This window comes from Epinephelus lanceolatus, chromosome 8 (genome assembly GCF_041903045.1).
Source record: "Epinephelus lanceolatus isolate andai-2023 chromosome 8, ASM4190304v1, whole genome shotgun sequence".
NCBI classification, from domain to species: Eukaryota; Metazoa; Chordata; class Actinopteri; order Perciformes; family Serranidae; genus Epinephelus; species Epinephelus lanceolatus.
In genome coordinates, this window is record NC_135741.1 from 41,001,453 (window position 1) to 41,018,041 (window position 16,589).

Below are 16,589 nucleotides of genomic sequence, written 5' to 3' on the forward strand. Positions count from 1 at the left end.
GTCTGGAGTGTTCTGCAGGCAACTTTTCAAGGAGGTGATCCACACGAGAGCCACACAGAAGTCCTGCCTCTCCTTGAGCTTCTATGGTATCAAGCAGGCAAACAAGTCCTTGCACACGAAGGGCAAAGTTGTCAAGGGCATGACCACCTGCCCTGATAGGAGGGAGATCTCTGATGTTCCTGAGCTCCTTCAATGCCAGCTGTCTAGGCTGCCCATAATGTTCATCAAGGACCTTGATGGCTTGGGTATAAGGGTCAGAAGTATAGGAGAAAGCAAGAGGTAGTCGCTGAGCCTGGTCCACTTTCAGGTGATCAAGGAGCACATGATATTTAAAATGCTCTGACTCATTGGGGTTGAGTAGATAATTAAGTCCCATCAGAAGCATTTTCCACTGCATTTTATCCTCACATGTAAGGTCTGGGAAAAAAGGGCCTTCTAGCTTGTAGACATGTGTTCTGCCAGTAGAGGGTGCTAAGGGTCTCTGTTCTTGGTGGCCTTGAGGTGAAAAGGACTGGGGCATTTAAAGAGAACACTGCCTCTGCTGGAAGGTAAAGGAAACTAGAGGCTAGGCAGGGCTTGCAGCTGGACAATTCAAAGGCTGGCCACATTAACTTTGTGGGTGGCCCACTACTGGGTGAAGACAGGAGTGGTCTAGGTAGACCAGCTGAAGGAACTGCAGCATCAAGGATTGATAGGTTGAGTAAATAAGGGATAGCAGACGAGGTAACAGAATGACAGCTGACCTCTGGTGGACAGGAGAATGACTGGTGCTATTTAACTTAAATGCTTGGAAATTGGACAGCTTGAGCTTCTACTTTGGAAACCACTGGGAAGTTGCACACAGAGCATCTGTTTCCTGTAGATGACCTAGACTGATAAACATTTGGAGGAAGAGGAATGAGGGGTAGATGACTTATTCATGAAACGCTGGATGCTTCTTATTGTCACTAAAAGTTCCCTCGATATTTCAACTTGATCAGTAGGCACAGGATCATCATCATCATCATCATCCTCTTCTATTTCACTGTCAGGCTCATGTCTTTGTTCCTCTTGAATATCATCTTGGAACCCATGTATGTTTGTTGTATGTTGTGTGCACTCACATTCTGTTTGACATGCAGCACCTCTAGCTACAGGATATTGGACTTCATAATCTTCTAAATGAGCAGGAGGTGTAGTCTTCTGACCAGAACGTCGAAGAGTCACATCTGATGGCTTAGAATCCATAATAATAGTCTGGATCCGGCTCAAAGGACCATGTTAAGAAGGAGGAGGAGGTCCAGGAGGAGGGAGTTCTAGATTGACTAAATCAGCCTCTACCCGGTAGCCTTATTAGCCTAAATGAATTATAAATAGATATAAAAAGTTAGTATTTGCAGTATATCAGATCATTTTTAACCTAATCATTTTATACTGAAATGATAACAACAGAGTCAGAGCCGACCAGTGTGGCGTCACGTGCACCTGCGCATATTCATATGATTTCCAAAAATACAACTATATCAACTGGTGATCCAAGCACAAGAATTATTGAGGAATATATAAAATTATTTTAAGATTGTTTTTGTCTCATTTTATTAAAATAAACAGGACCCCCCACTATTGTTCCAGCCTGCATTGTGTGATGTCCGAACATAGAGCTACACGGGTATGATCTGATCTCAAGAAGACAGTTGCGCCTGCAGTTATAAAACCATTATTAGACCAAACATTTTGAAATATGCCAGTGCTGATTATGTTCACACTCAAAGCTCACAGAGCATCCTAACACAGACAAGTTAGCCTACCATTTTTAGATGATACACCATGTTAGATGTTGAGCTGTGATATGGAAACTTCTGTTCGCAAAGTTTACACACAACTTTTTTTTGATCATCTGTTTGAACAAAACGTAGCCATACCGAAGACTTCTTTGACATGGTCTAGCCAACTCCGATTACACGTTCTTACCCCAGCTGACTTTTCTTCTTGTCTTGTTTATTAATTCTGTTTCATTAAATAATCTTTTCCAGGGGGGCCCCAGAAATGACAGGGCCCTAAGCAACTGCTCATATTGCCTAAGGGGTGGGGCTGGCCCTACATATCATCACTGATACGGCTGTTTCCACTGTAGTTAGTGCACACTACTAAAGCCAACATTTGTACAGTTTGTTAACAGTTTGAATTGAACTGAATGCTTAATGGCATGGATAGCTGCTGATTTATGATGTGACTCTGCTATTCTGTGGAGCGTGAATTTAAATGTACACACTAAAATACTGCATGTACATTATTATTATTATGTAGGAGTGCAGTGTGGTTAAATTGATTGCAAGAGAGCACTCCAGTACACCACAAGAACAGTTTCTTCCCGGCTGCTGCTGGCCTCATCAACGAGGCCTGGGACCCTCAGTGACTCTGACTCTTATCCAATGCTATAGACACTACACATTAGATTAACATAAAGCCTCCACGTCTCTCTCTGTACATTACATTAACACACATCCTTTGCACTATTTCCTCAGTACAATACACATACTGTATTCTTTATACTTGATACTGCGAACTGTTGCACATTTGTTGCTTAGTATTTTGCACGTCCCTGCAAAATACTCTTTCATTTTAAACCAGATATGTATAATGAACTATTTTATTTTTACGTTTCTTGACTTCTGCAGTACTTGGCTTTATTTTCATTTTCTCTTATCTTTTTATGATTCAACAAAAGAGCCAATTTCACAGTGCGTCTTTGATGTTTTATCCTTCATCCGAGACTCTGGATCAGTAGTGACACCTAGTGAAAGAGGAGAATAGCTAATAGTTATCTATGGTGTTATTCATCATCACACACTTCCCCCCCCCTCTTATTCTGTCTATCTGACTGACAGATTGAACAGGAAAGAATCGACAAAATCTGGCCCAAACTTCGTGTGTTGGCTCGATCCTCGCCAACCGACAAACACACACTGGTCAAAGGTGAGTCTCAAGTTTATTCACCCAAACACACACACATACACATTCATTCACACTGATTTTGAGTCTGTTTCTTTCCTTCCTGTTTGTGTTCAGGCATCATCGACAGCAGCATCGTAGAACAGAGACAGGTTGTCGCAGTAACAGGAGATGGAACCAATGACGGACCAGCTTTAAAGAAGGCTGATGTGGGCTTTGCCATGGTAACCTTACATATTTTTCACCATTAATGTTTATTTGGTGTTACAATGCTTCTGCTGCTACAATAATGTAATCATACAGAAGTATGCACAACCTCAGAAACACTGATTCTCTCTTATCCCACTCTACAGTTAAAAATATATGAATGACTAATACATTCAAGTATATATCAGGAATTTTAGAATGCCTGACAAATATTTTTAAAGCTATGGATATATTGTATTTTATTTGGAACATTTTTTTTAGTGGCGTACATTTAGGTTTGGTCACAGCTCTCTCTCAGGCCAGGCAGTAGCACTTGGAGACAGGACAACATGATATTGAGACAGTGGCACTCCAAAGTAATTTGGATGCTTGAATGCTTGCATGAATCATGTCATGAGTCTCTGTCTCCTCCTCACTCTGTTTCAATCTGTGCCAGGGTATTGCGGGGACAGACGTGGCTAAAGAGGCGTCTGACATCATCCTGACTGATGACAACTTCAGCAGCATCGTCAAGGCGGTGATGTGGGGACGAAATGTCTACGATAGCATCTCCAAGTTCCTGCAGTTCCAGCTCACGGTCAATGTAGTGGCTGTCATAGTGGCCTTCACCGGGGCCTGCATCACTCAGGTAGACAGATTTATTAATAAACATACACGCTGACATGCATTCTTGCACATATAATACAACAGACACAGAGCCATCACTTCTGTTAACATCATTCACCTCATATCTGCTATGACAGAGCAAATGCTAAAATGCTTTTTGTGCATTTTTACAGCCAGCTTATGTAAGCAGAGACGTTCTTACACACATGGAAACATTAACATGTGTTTGATATGCAAGGAATATTTCAACTTGAATATTTATGTTTGTATGCATTATTAATAATGGTATTTACAATATATTTTTATTTACGATTAAATACGCAACATTTAAATGCAACACTTTTGTTTTTGCTCCCATTTTTTACAGGTTTAAGACCTAAGACTTTATATGAACTTAGTAGGTATATTCCTCTCAAATTCAGTGGGCAATTCTTTTTCAAGATAATCATCCACCTGACAGGTGTGGCATATCAATATGCTGATTAAACAACATCATTACTACACCGGTGTGCCTTGGGATGGTCACAATAAAAGGACACTCAGTTTGATCACATAACCTATTGTCTCAGGTGAATGTCTTAGGGAATTCTTCTGGTTTAGTTTATTTCAGAAGGGACACTGCAAATTAATAAATACACATGGTATAAAAATGCCAGAATTAGAAAACAAAAGACAAACAAAAGACTAGTTTTCATCTGTTGTCCACTGGCCATGATTTTACACGAAGCTACCTAAAGTGGTAGTGGCATTGTGTTGTGTGATCAAACTGCACATTTTAGATTGAACTTTTATTGTGACCACCCCAAGGCACACCTGTGTAGTGATGATGCTGTTTAATTGGCATCTTGATATGTCATCCCTGTCAGGTGGGTGGGTTATATTGGAATAGAAGAAGTGCTCACTCACACAAATTTTCATCTGTTGAGTGCATGAAAAAAGTTTTAGATCTTAAACTTTAACTTGTGAAAAAAACGAAAGGGTCGTGTTTACATTTTTATTCAGTATACATAAAGAGCAATACCATAAAGAAAGAAATACCCTCTTTTGCCCAGTTTTTTTCACCCTCTTAAGTAATCACCTCCCCAACCTCAACACAAAAAAGTTGGTAAAGTACAGATATTTTTTTTAAAGATATTTTTAGGGCTTTTTAGCCTTTAATGTATATGACAGACAAGCGTGAGGGGCGGGGGGTGGGAGTGACATGCAGCAAAGGGCCACAGGCTGGAGTTGAACCCAGGCTGCTGCGGCAACAGCCTTGCACATGGGGCGCCTGCTCTACCACTAAGCCACCGACGCCCCGTAAAATACAGATTTTTAACTCTAAACTGCTCCCATACATTCTTCAACTGCCATATTCATTGTTTTTATCAACTAAAATCACTAGGTCTGTGTGTTTTGGAGAGGCCTCCACAGATAATTTCATTTCTGGTAAAAATCTCATGAACAAAGAACAGTGAAGGAATCCTAACCAGGAGTTAACGTGTGGCACGTGGGAGAAGTTTCAGCTGGTTGCAATCTGCAATCCTCACTGCCAGATGCCACTAAATCCTACACACTCAGTCCCAGTATGGACAGAAATACTGCTGTTATATCAATGTTACAAATGTCACATTCAAGAACGAAAGCACTCAAAGTAAAACCTCTATAATGATCCATGCATGATTTCTCATAATAGAAATAAGCATTCCACTCTGACTATGAAACAAGACATCAGCAGGTACTTTATTGCAGTATAAGTAATACATCAGATTTACTGTTATGTATTAATCACACTGACATTTTCTTCTGTATTTTTTGGGTGTAGAGTGGCCCTACTCTGTTCTGCATGGCTGTCTGTCAGTGGTGGACAGTAGATTTGCTCAAGTTCTGTTCTCAAGTCCTATTTTAACGCGCTTCTACTTAACTTTGTTGTTTCCATATTCTATTCCAGTACATTTTCTTTCTGCTACTTGACATAGCAAAGTCACTCACTGCTTAGAGCACCTAATCAGGCATAACTGTTGTCACCATTGAGCAGATAACCTGCACGAAAAGAACAACAAGAAGTACATACATTACATCACCACAGTAGTTCTACACCATTTGATCAGACCATAACCATGTGGAACAGAAATTAAATCACACTGACTGATAAATTAACAGATGAACTTAAACACTGGACTCTAATGACTTTACAAACAAAAAAACTCTTGATGTTGGAAACTGGGGTCTTGAAGAAAGGGAGGGCAACAGCCTTTTCACAGTCTCCATGGTTCGTGACACAGCCCTCTGGTTGCCAATCTCTCTTCAGGACTCTCCTCTGAAGGCAGTGCAGATGCTGTGGGTGAATCTCATCATGGACACGTTTGCTTCTCTGGCCCTGGCCACTGAGCCCCCCACTGAGGCCCTGTTACTACGGAAACCTTATGGTCGGAACAACCCGCTCATCTCACTGACCATGATGAAAAACATCCTGGGCCATGGAGTGTACCAGCTGGTCATCATCTTCACCTTACTGTTCATAGGTAAACACATGCAGACACAACCAGGAATACAATTTCATCTTTTATTGGAACAGTCTGTAATAGCATTGATCGATAGATTTCAAACCAAATCTTGTTATTGATCTGTTTTTATGTCAGCATGCTTTTAACCACCAACAAAAGAAGACAAGACAAATGGTGCAAGGGCACAGCCACCATTGTGGAGTGTAACCACTTGAGGAATGTTATGTCCAATGGAAGTTCTTGTTTTTGTCACTGACAGGCTCAGATTGTTATTTTAAGTGTCTGACAACATTATGGAAAGGATCTCTACAGAGGTCAACCTTTTTGTCAAAGAGTTATATCCTTTTTGTTTAATCAGAAACAGCCAAAATCACCATTGCCAAACCCCAAAAATCCATTAAATAAACAGTCATTTCAGCATGTATAGAACCAGCATGTACATATTTTCACATGTAACTGGGTGGATTAAGGGTTTATTTCAACCGAACCAGAGTTGGTGACTGTGGGAACACTGGAAAAATCAACGAAGACATATTTTTGTGAGTTTTATTTGTTTATTTCAATTTTGAATAAAGTGTGTTTTACAATGATAAAGTCACTCTTTATGAAATGTAGTCTGGTGGGATGGATGGCAGTAATTTTGGCGTACTTTCTGGTTAAACAAAACAGATCTTACTCTTTATGAGAAAGTTCTATTTCTGTAGGGATCCTTTCCATAATGTTGTCAGACACTTAAAATAATAATCTGAGCCTGTCAGTGGCAAAAACAAGCCCTTTAAATGGATGTAAACTTACAGTGCACACAGGCCCCAAATGGTTACATTACTACCTGTTTCTTGGCTGCCGGCTGCAGCCCACTCACTCAATACCAGACCAAATTTCAGAAATGGTTGTGTCCATTATTCATTTAGACACAAAAAAAGGGAAAATAGGGTCCAGGAGAATACCAAAGTTACCCTTCAATTGTTAATTGTTTTTGTCCTGCAGCAGATCAATCACACTTCCTAACAAACAACACAGCAGTTAATTTTTTTTTTTTTTTTTTTACACCTCTCATCGCCTTTTCCTGTTTTCTTTACCTTCCAGGCGAGCGCATGTTTAACATTGACAGTGGCCGCAACGCTCCGCTCCACTCCCCACCCTCTGAGCACTACACCATCATCTTTAACACCTTCGTCCTCATGCAACTTTTCAACGAGATCAACGCTCGCAAGATCCACGGAGAGAGAAACGTCTTTGACGGCATATTTGCCAACCCCATCTTCTGCACTATCGTTGTGGGGACCTTCGCCGTGCAGGTATGTTCACCCTTTAACACCCTTTGATGGTTTTCTCCACTGTTTTGTCATGAATTTGGTAGATGATTTTTTTAAAGATTATTTTTTGGGCGTTTTTTCTTTATACCATGGTCCTGGTGAATACTCGACTGTGATTGGCTGCAGGATGTCCATTAATTCCTGATTTAGGACACCTACTAAGTAGTTCCAGTAAAGTTGTCGGACACCTTTATTTACTTCGTGGATGAATTTTCTCTGTGAATGCAGCAGTCATACAAACAGCCCAGCTGCTAAAAATCATTCAAACTCTAAGAATTTTGGACCACTTTTAGTGCAGTTAGGATTGTAACAATTTACAGAAGTGTGTTTACAAAAGAGAATACTTCATTCTCAAACCATTTTTTTTTATCTTTTCCAAACAACAACTGTAATATTTCTATATTTAAAATGGCAGTCTTCATGGGGTTGTTCATTGAAGAATTTATTCTGCCTATTATAAAGTTGCATTTATTTAGAGATTTATATTCTTGTGATAATGTAATAAGAAAAATGACACCCATATTTGATATACATTGCCACTTACTGGTCATTCTTGGTAATGCAGGTTGACCATATTAAAAACCTTTATATAGGGGCTACTGTATTGATAAGGGATGCTGTTCTAAACATTATTAATACTTTTAGTATAATTATTAAATACATTTGTCCATGCCGGTTCCATTCATATGTGTTACAACAGTATATCTGACTGCAACTTTGTTGGTCCCCCCCAAAACTGAAATGGAATTTCCGCCCTTGGGCATATTGTTTGTTTCTGAAAATCTTGATATTACTGACATGGCTGGATAGATAGCTAGTCTTGTTGTTAACATACTGTCAAATTATTTACTGTTTGTCAACTGTACGCAGTGTTATTGACTCTGAATCTTGCTAGCATAATGCTAGCTTTCTGGCTAATAGCCAAAGGTTTCCATAAGTTGAGCAGACTAGAAATATTTCCTGTTGCTAGGTCGTATCTAAGGTTTGTCCTATTTACTGTAGTAAAGTAGTAGTAAATAACATTTTCATTGCACAGGAATCTTGCAGGATGGTAATGATTTTTCCAGATATTAGTCAAACCCTCAGCTGTTATGGCTTGTGAAAACTTTTGATTGCAAAGCACATGAAAATGTAATTGAATATTCTTAATGTTTCTATATGGCAAGTGACCGTGGTATGCCCTTTGAGGTGTCAGGAATAAATGGACTCTGCAGATGGTTGCCTCCCCGGAGTCCATTAATTCCTGATAATGGACACCTTGTTGGGCAATATTCCTTGCATATTTCATAGTGATAGTAGACATATAGGATAGGAAATGTAGGGAGTAAGAGAGACATTCCCTGACTGGAATCTTAACCACTACCAAATGTCCTGTGAGTTGTGCTTTCTTGTTGTAAATTGGTTGTACTTAACTCAACCTGACGGAGCATCTCTTTGTGAGTTTAACATGCAAGTTTGTTGTAACATGATCTACCAATCAGTTGAGATGTCCATTAATGGTAAAGGTAAGGAAATATTGCTCACATTTTTTTTTTTACCCAAACTGAATATTGCCATGGTGTATAAACCTTTCTCATTTTAAATTTTCAGTATAATGATACTGTTATTCCACTGCACATTATATATACTATACACTAACTGGCCACTTTGTGAGGCGACACCTGAAAGTCTAATGCCATCCAATACAACAGCTCATCTATAAATTCTATCTTTATAACTTTATAACAATGTTCAGTTTTGATTGAGTCTGTAAGAGAGGTATTAATTCATCCATAAATTCTCAAATAGTGTCTGTGGCCTTTATTTACTCCAACTGCAAAGGGCACCAGGCCTTAATTTGAAGAAGGCTTTTATGAGAAATAGGGTTTTATTTCTAATTCACTCTCAGTGGCAGAATATCACATCAGCTGGCAGTGGTTGCATACATTCACTCATGTGTGACCGCGCACTCGTGCTGTTAAGACAAGCTTATTACTCCCTGTGCCCATTTAAAATTAAAAGCCCTGTAGCATTCCAGAATCCCGTCCATTTTTTTCCCCCGGTAAAGGTTTTTTTTGGGGGGAGTTTTTTCTTATCTGCTGCGAGGTTCCTAAGGACAGAGGGATGTTATATGCTGTAAAGTCCTCTGAGGCAAATTGTGATTTGTGATATTGGGCTTTATAAATAAAATTGACAAGGACATGTAGTGGAAAATTCAGTTGCTTGCTTGTTTCCCATACATATTTCAAATGTTGCTATTGCCATTTTGTGGTAGTTGCATGTAACTACAAAATAGATTTTGGCTGGGACATTAACAAACACATACACTCACAGTGACTGATAAAGAACAGCAACATCTTAGATGAGGAAGTGTTGAAAGTAGCATGATTATATTGTTGAGTTAAGCTTTAACTTTCTGCTGTAATAATTGTGGTTGTTGGGTCCCTGTACTGTATTTCTTAAACAATATGAGCTTGAATATCTCATGCGGACAGATGTTGCATTTGGGTGATGGCCTGTGTGGTCTTGGTCACTTCCTTAGTCTATAAACATAGAGAAAATGGATGTGATTTTTTCAGGCATTGTCAGCATGTTACCTGTAACATTTTCTTCTGTTTGTAACTCATTCCCAGACAAAACACAAGTCCAGATCTTAGATTCCAAACTTTACCAACAAAAGGAGGATTGTTTGTTGAGTTGACTCACAGTGAAAACAGACGAAATGCAGTGAGCAGGGAATTTTGAGTACACAAAAACACAGACAAACAAGCAAAGACAGAGTGAGGCATGGAAAGAGAAAAGGAGGAATGTTCCCCAAAGCCCTTCAGTGCTGGGTGGTACTCTGGGGAGAAAAAAGAGAAGAGAGAGACCTGGAGGGGATGGCAGTGATTTGAAGTGTGAGAGCAACGAAAAGACAGTTCAGAGGGATTCAGAAAATTAGACATGAGAGAGAGCTGAAGACTTGAGGCAGCTTGAGAGAGGGGAAAGAGAGAGATAAGTAAGAAGGATGGATCCCTCCTCCTGCGGAAAGATATTATTACTGTATGTGATACAGAGTATTGTACTCTCAGTGAGATTTATGACTGTGCAGTTTCTTTCAGGATGATAGTGTCACTCTGATAAGCCTTGCTCTTGTTGTAGATGATCATGTTGCTGTTTCAAAATGCTGTCGCTACATACACTGAGGCAAAATAGACCTGTAGGAGCATAGTGTTACTGTGGTCCAAGTTTGAAGATGCAGATTGGAAACAAGCCAGGCTGCATTTATTATGTTGGGACAATTACAAATACAGACTAGTTTATGACAAGTTGGAGTGGAATGATTGCTATGATTAATGTGGCTGAGGTCCTGTGTTCCCAGCTCAGAAATATATTCACTTTAGACTTCTGGTGGCAGGTATTACGGCATGGCAGCATAAGAAACAGCTCAGGTATCGGCCAAATAATACTCCTGAGATTCAAGTACTTTTGTTCACTTTTTCTCACCTAAATTTGAGAGAATAAGGAAATGGGAGAAAAATAGAAAGATGAGGTGTGGGTCATGGGGCTTCACAAAGAGAGAGAGGTGAAAAAGAAGCTGACGGAAGCGAAGGCCATACAGGTGAAAATGACAACTCCTGAAGATGCAACACGTTCTTATTGCCAGGTCATCAAATACCAACCACACATTGTCACGCCCCTTAGCGTCTCATAGGGACACACAGGGCGCCATTTAGCGTCTCTACATGACACACACCTGAAACACACTGTAATACATGTTTGATGTTGTAAAACACTTACGGTTAAGTTTAGGCAACAAGACTACTTTTTAGAAAACAAATCATGGATTGGTTTAAGCAAGTATGTTTGTTAACATAATGCAACATGCTGTAAATACATCATGTGAGCGACATCACTGTGTGACAACTGTATGTAAATTGCAAGACGTTACGTTAAAACAACACTGACTTTGTTTCACACTGGACACAAACTGTGGTCTCTTAGGTGAAAGTCTGGTTTTGTTTGACCCAACCACCTCTTAGTTAGTTGAAAGCCTGGTGCGTCTCAGACACAAAAGGTGCCTTTGGCATCAATATCAAAAGCAGAGGGATATTACAAAGCGTTGGTATCTGAAAGGGTCCTCATCCACTACACTAAATCCTATTTGTAAAGTAGTAACCAAAGTTATGGTCCGAGGGATGAGCAACCTGAAGCCGGATATAAAAAGAAGAACTGATTTTCGAGCCAGTCAACAGGATATGAAAGCACAACTAGATGACTTGAAAACTGAAATCAACCAGAATATTCAAGTTGCCACTGGCCAAATCGAGGACGCTGCCATGCAGCTGTATGTCAAGGACTTGGAGATTTATGATTAATGCCAGGTTAAAGAACAAAGGGCTTAGGGAGCACTTGCCCCCAAACCACCCGCAGGTTTAACACTGCACTCAATTGTGGTCCAGTTCATGCAGTTTACAACCAAGGAGAAAGTTTTGCACGCTGCTTGGAATAGATGATTCATGTGCAAGCCAAGAGGGTGTGCTACTTATGGTAATGCCTCCAAAGCAGCACAGGATTTGACGATTTGGTTGGACCTATCCATGTGAGTAAGACTGAGGGCATTCCTGTGGAGACCCTCACCAGGCTTCTACCATAGAGTACAGCAGGATCGTATACCTTCTCCCTAGCCTGGAAAATGAGTTAAGTTGTGCCTCCCTATGGTGATTTTGGTTGTGAAATCACCTGTTAGGGAATTTTAATCTTTTTTTTAATTTATTTTTTATTATTATGATGGAGCGTGCCAGTAGAGAATGGACATTGTAATGTTCCACTGACCTCCATCAGGTCTTTGTTGTAACCAAGGGCTGATACAAATGATATAAACCATGAGCCACAGCACCTTTTTCATTTACTTTTCTTGATTTTGCTTCTTCTTTATTATTGACCCCCTGGGAAATTCCAGTTACTGTTGCGAAAGAGAGAGACATTGATCCACTGAGGTTGGAAGCCCTGTTAAACTAAATGTAAAAACTTAGAAACATTTATTCATGGCACTTATTTTTATTTCTATGAAAATGAGCCAATACTTGATGCATTAAAGACCAAACATGTACTGCAGCTTTATACGTACTGGCCCAGAGAACATAATGTTCTCCTCAAATGTTCCTTGTATACACTCAGATGAATTTCCATGATCTGATGTTAGCCAAGTCAAATTGTGAGAGGAAGGTTTATAATCTTAATAGCCATTAAGGGTGGGCTATATCTCCTGAATTATTAAATAAGATACTCAAACACAAAATGTCTGCATATGCTATCACATATCTGGGTTTGATGTTTGTAAGATACACCAGAGATTACAGTGATAATGCCACCTGTTACTTTCCTACTTGAAACTGTGACAGATGAAGGTGTTGACTGTTAACACATCCTGGTGTTATTGTTTTCTATTGTTATTGTTTTCTATTGTTTTTTTCTTTCTACAGTAGTGGTTCTTACAGAACTTGGGAGTGGCTATAGGGGGGAAAAAATCAATGGAGGCCACAATTTACTAATTTGTGTGCATGAAATATAATTTGCTCCTTTAATTTGATTAAATCATCCCCACATTCTGGTTAATTTATGCGCCCAAGATGAGTTCATATAGAGAGAGCCAGTACAGTGCACCTTGCGGTCCTTCTGCCTCACTCCTTGCCGACACAAACCACAGCACTGAGGGTCACAGCAGGCTGGTGGCCAATGACAGGGCTGGGTCCAACCTGTGTAACAGTAGCAACAGAAAGTTTGCTGACCCTGCGGGGAGTTCGGGGGGGTCCAAGATCAGAACCCTGGTGCCAGGTGTCTGTTTCTGTAGTTTCTTACACAGGCGAGACATAGCGCTGCCAATGGGCACCAGCCTGCTGCTGAAAGGCAGTCCATTTGGAGCTGGTGCCTGCTATTTTCATGGAGCTCTTAAAACTAATATCAGTGTGACAGTATCCAACACACCTGTTGACGTGCAAAAGAAACTGACTAGAATATCTCATCAAAATGACACATTTGATGTGCTCATAAGCACGAGGGGTTCTGTGGTTATTTTACAACAATTTGATGGTGGTTGCTAGTGCTGCACAATTAATGGAATTTTAATCACGATCACAATTTTGGCTTCCCACAATTAAATGAACATGATCATCTGCAATATTGTCCTTTTAAATGTGTGCCCACCAATAGAAAACTCAGCTGCATATTAAATCAAGTGCTTCTTAAACTAACAGCCAGCCTCTGCTTATGAAAAGCTGTCATGCTGGCACGCATGCACCCTACAGCAGCAGCAGCCTGTGAAGAACTTCACTGAATGTTACAACTGCCAACAAGCAAAATAAATGTCATAAATGTTATCCGCTATCAACCATCATCACCCATTGTTTGGAAGTATTCTAGATTAAGGAGATAACAAACAGCGCAAAGAGTGTGTAAGAGTTTTGTCTGTGCCGCTAAGCAACACAACTAACTTGTTAAACCACCTACTCTGCAATCTGCAGAACTCGACAATCTGTAGAACAATGAATGCATGAAGGCCATGAGGAATAATGTCCACAGAAATAAACTGACACACATCTACCTTTGCTAACATTACCTCACTGAATCCCGGTCCTTATCCAGCAACAAGGCATCAGATATCTGTAATAGTGATGCCGTGGTGCCATGACCACTATAGGAAAAAAAAAAAAAAAAACCGGTCAAACTAGGCTGGAGTTTGACTCATGGCTCTCTTATTTATTTATTTTATGGCCACTCGCAGGCTCTGTAGGTGTCTCCCTCGACATTGTGTTTGTATGTGTGACAATAATGATGTCCCTCCCTGTGTTTCTGCTGCAGATTGTGATTGTGCAGTGGGGAGGGAAGCCCTTCAGCTGTGCCCCTCTCAACGTGGAGCAGTGGCTCTGGTGTCTGTTCGTGGGAGTTGGAGAGCTTCTCTGGGGGCAGGTAAGCAGCACTTCAGCCTGCTGAGTCAAACCATACAGAGCAGGTGTAGGCTGGCAGGCCTGGTTTATCTGGAATTTTCTCTGAGGTGAGGCTAAGGAAACATTGTTTACACTGACTTAGATAACGCCGCTGTTCTGTGTGCTTATTTCTGTTGTAATAATACAACTAATAATCTGGTATTATCTGATCCATCGTGTGTAAGATGGTTGGAAAAGCTCATAGCTGCTCAGTATAATGTCATACTAGCATCTTCTGATCAAATAACAATTTAACTAACCTGGCCTCCAGGTGATAGCCACAGTGCCAACAGAGCGGCTGCCATGCCTGAAGGAGGCAGGGCTGGGCCTGGAGCCTGGGGAAGAGGAGGGGGAGGAGCTGGCAGAGGATGAGGAGGAGATTGACTGTGCTGAGAGAGAGCTGCGCCGTGGACAGATCCTCTGGTTCAGAGGCCTGAACCGCATCCAGACTCAGGTACTGTTTGACCAGATCACCAAAACGAACCTTAACCAAACCTTTTTCACAGGAAGAGACACAGAGATAATCCAGACAGCACAATACCTCAACCTGGAGCTTTGCCTGGTCATGACACACAGGCAGTTTGTTTAAGGTGAATTACAGATAAATGGGGATGAAAACAGGATACATGAAAGACAAAAGTACGTATCACAAAGAATGTAGGAATCTGAATATGAATGCCTGATGTTTCCACTTTTTTAATCAAGTGCTTTATGATGAAATTTATATATTTTTTGCGGGGGGTGTTGTTTCTGAATTGTGTAGTAACACTGCCTAAAAAAATAAACTGCCGGTATCATGGCCTTTATACACTAATATAAGAGACTTTTGGAAAGAAAGTCATTCTGCTGCATTGTTGATTCATCTATGACAAATATACTGATTTAGTTAAGTTTAAACACTGTATCTGATTTGTTCTTTAAAAGTCAGTCTGTATCTCACCCTGTCTGTGCTGTTCCTCTGACTTGTGCCAAACATAATGCTTTCAGTCTTTTTTCTCCCACACAGCCAACTTTTCTGTTCTGCTCAAACCTCGTGTAATGGCTTTATCAAACTTGGAAGTGGTATTTAAGATGCTCATAAACATCATGAGAGATGATAAATGCTGTGATTGTGTGCGCGAGTGTTTACACGGTGTGTACAGGATAATGCTAAGTAGACAGGCTGTTGACTTGCTTGATTGCTTTAATTGATTGATTCTTGCACTGCTTTGTGTGAGAACGTACATTAAGACAGCAAAACAGCATCAACATGAGCAACAATCCGCTAACAGCCTCCTAAGCAGTGTTAGAGATCCAGTCAAGAGTCTCTGCTTAAGTGCCTTTGCGTAAAGTGGTCAGTTTTTCATTAAGAGGGTTTGGTCTGAGTGTGCAGACAACAACTATATATGCAAACACACAACCTCATATACACGGAAGGTCAACATTTATATAATTCTTGTTCATCAGCAATATTCAAAAAGCAGTTGTGATGCGTATCACTGATGCACAGTTGTCATCAAAGGAAATCAAAATTAAAAGCTGCTCCTATCATTTCTGCTGTGGCAGGAAATGTTTTAAAGGAGCACTTTACCCACAAAATGACCATTTGTAGATCAACTACTTACCCTGTGTTACGTTGGATTGAGGAGGAAAAGGGGTCTTTTTCTCTTGCATGCTTCAACAGTGAACAAAGAATCCAAGAACGATGAATATTGTTGATGAATTGAAGTAAATGCAAGCTCATTCACAAACAGCATACCAACAGCAAAACTATATCAAAACACTACATCTGTTCAAAAACTCTCACACAACTTGTACAGTATAATCCAAGTCTCATTTATCCAGTCATATGCTCAGTACTCCCAAAAACATTCATTTGTGCTGAAACTTTACCATTTAAAACACTCTGCAAGCCGTGTGTTTTAACTCTGTTTAATGGAATGCTTCCCTGTATTGTGCCCACACAACTGACATAGTATCTTTATGTATACAAGCAGGGGCGAAAATCCCATTTCATAGTTGGGGGGGACAATAAACAGTAAAATTTTAGAGAATAATTCCAGGGAGGGACAAGGAAAAAAAGTTGTAGCCTGCCTTTTATACAGTCTTTTACCGCAGTT

At 40.2% G+C, this 16,589-nt stretch overlaps 1 protein-coding gene across 2 annotated transcripts in view; it reads left to right on the forward strand.

Annotated features, from left to right (window-relative positions):
• The window catches only part of atp2b3b (ATPase plasma membrane Ca2+ transporting 3b), a 73,686-nt gene that overhangs the window by 42,799 nt on the left and 14,298 nt on the right, over nt 1–16,589 (forward strand). For both annotated transcript variants that reach the window (XM_033630139.2, XM_033630140.2), the window contains exons 18-24: nt 2,868–2,955; nt 3,049–3,155; nt 3,575–3,766; nt 6,035–6,248; nt 7,317–7,528; nt 14,366–14,473; nt 14,762–14,944. In XM_033630139.2, the coding sequence (XP_033486030.1) occupies nt 2,868–2,955; nt 3,049–3,155; nt 3,575–3,766; nt 6,035–6,248; nt 7,317–7,528; nt 14,366–14,473; nt 14,762–14,944 (1,104 nt within the window). The remainder of the gene's footprint in view (nt 1–2,867; nt 2,956–3,048; nt 3,156–3,574; nt 3,767–6,034; nt 6,249–7,316; nt 7,529–14,365; nt 14,474–14,761; nt 14,945–16,589) is intronic.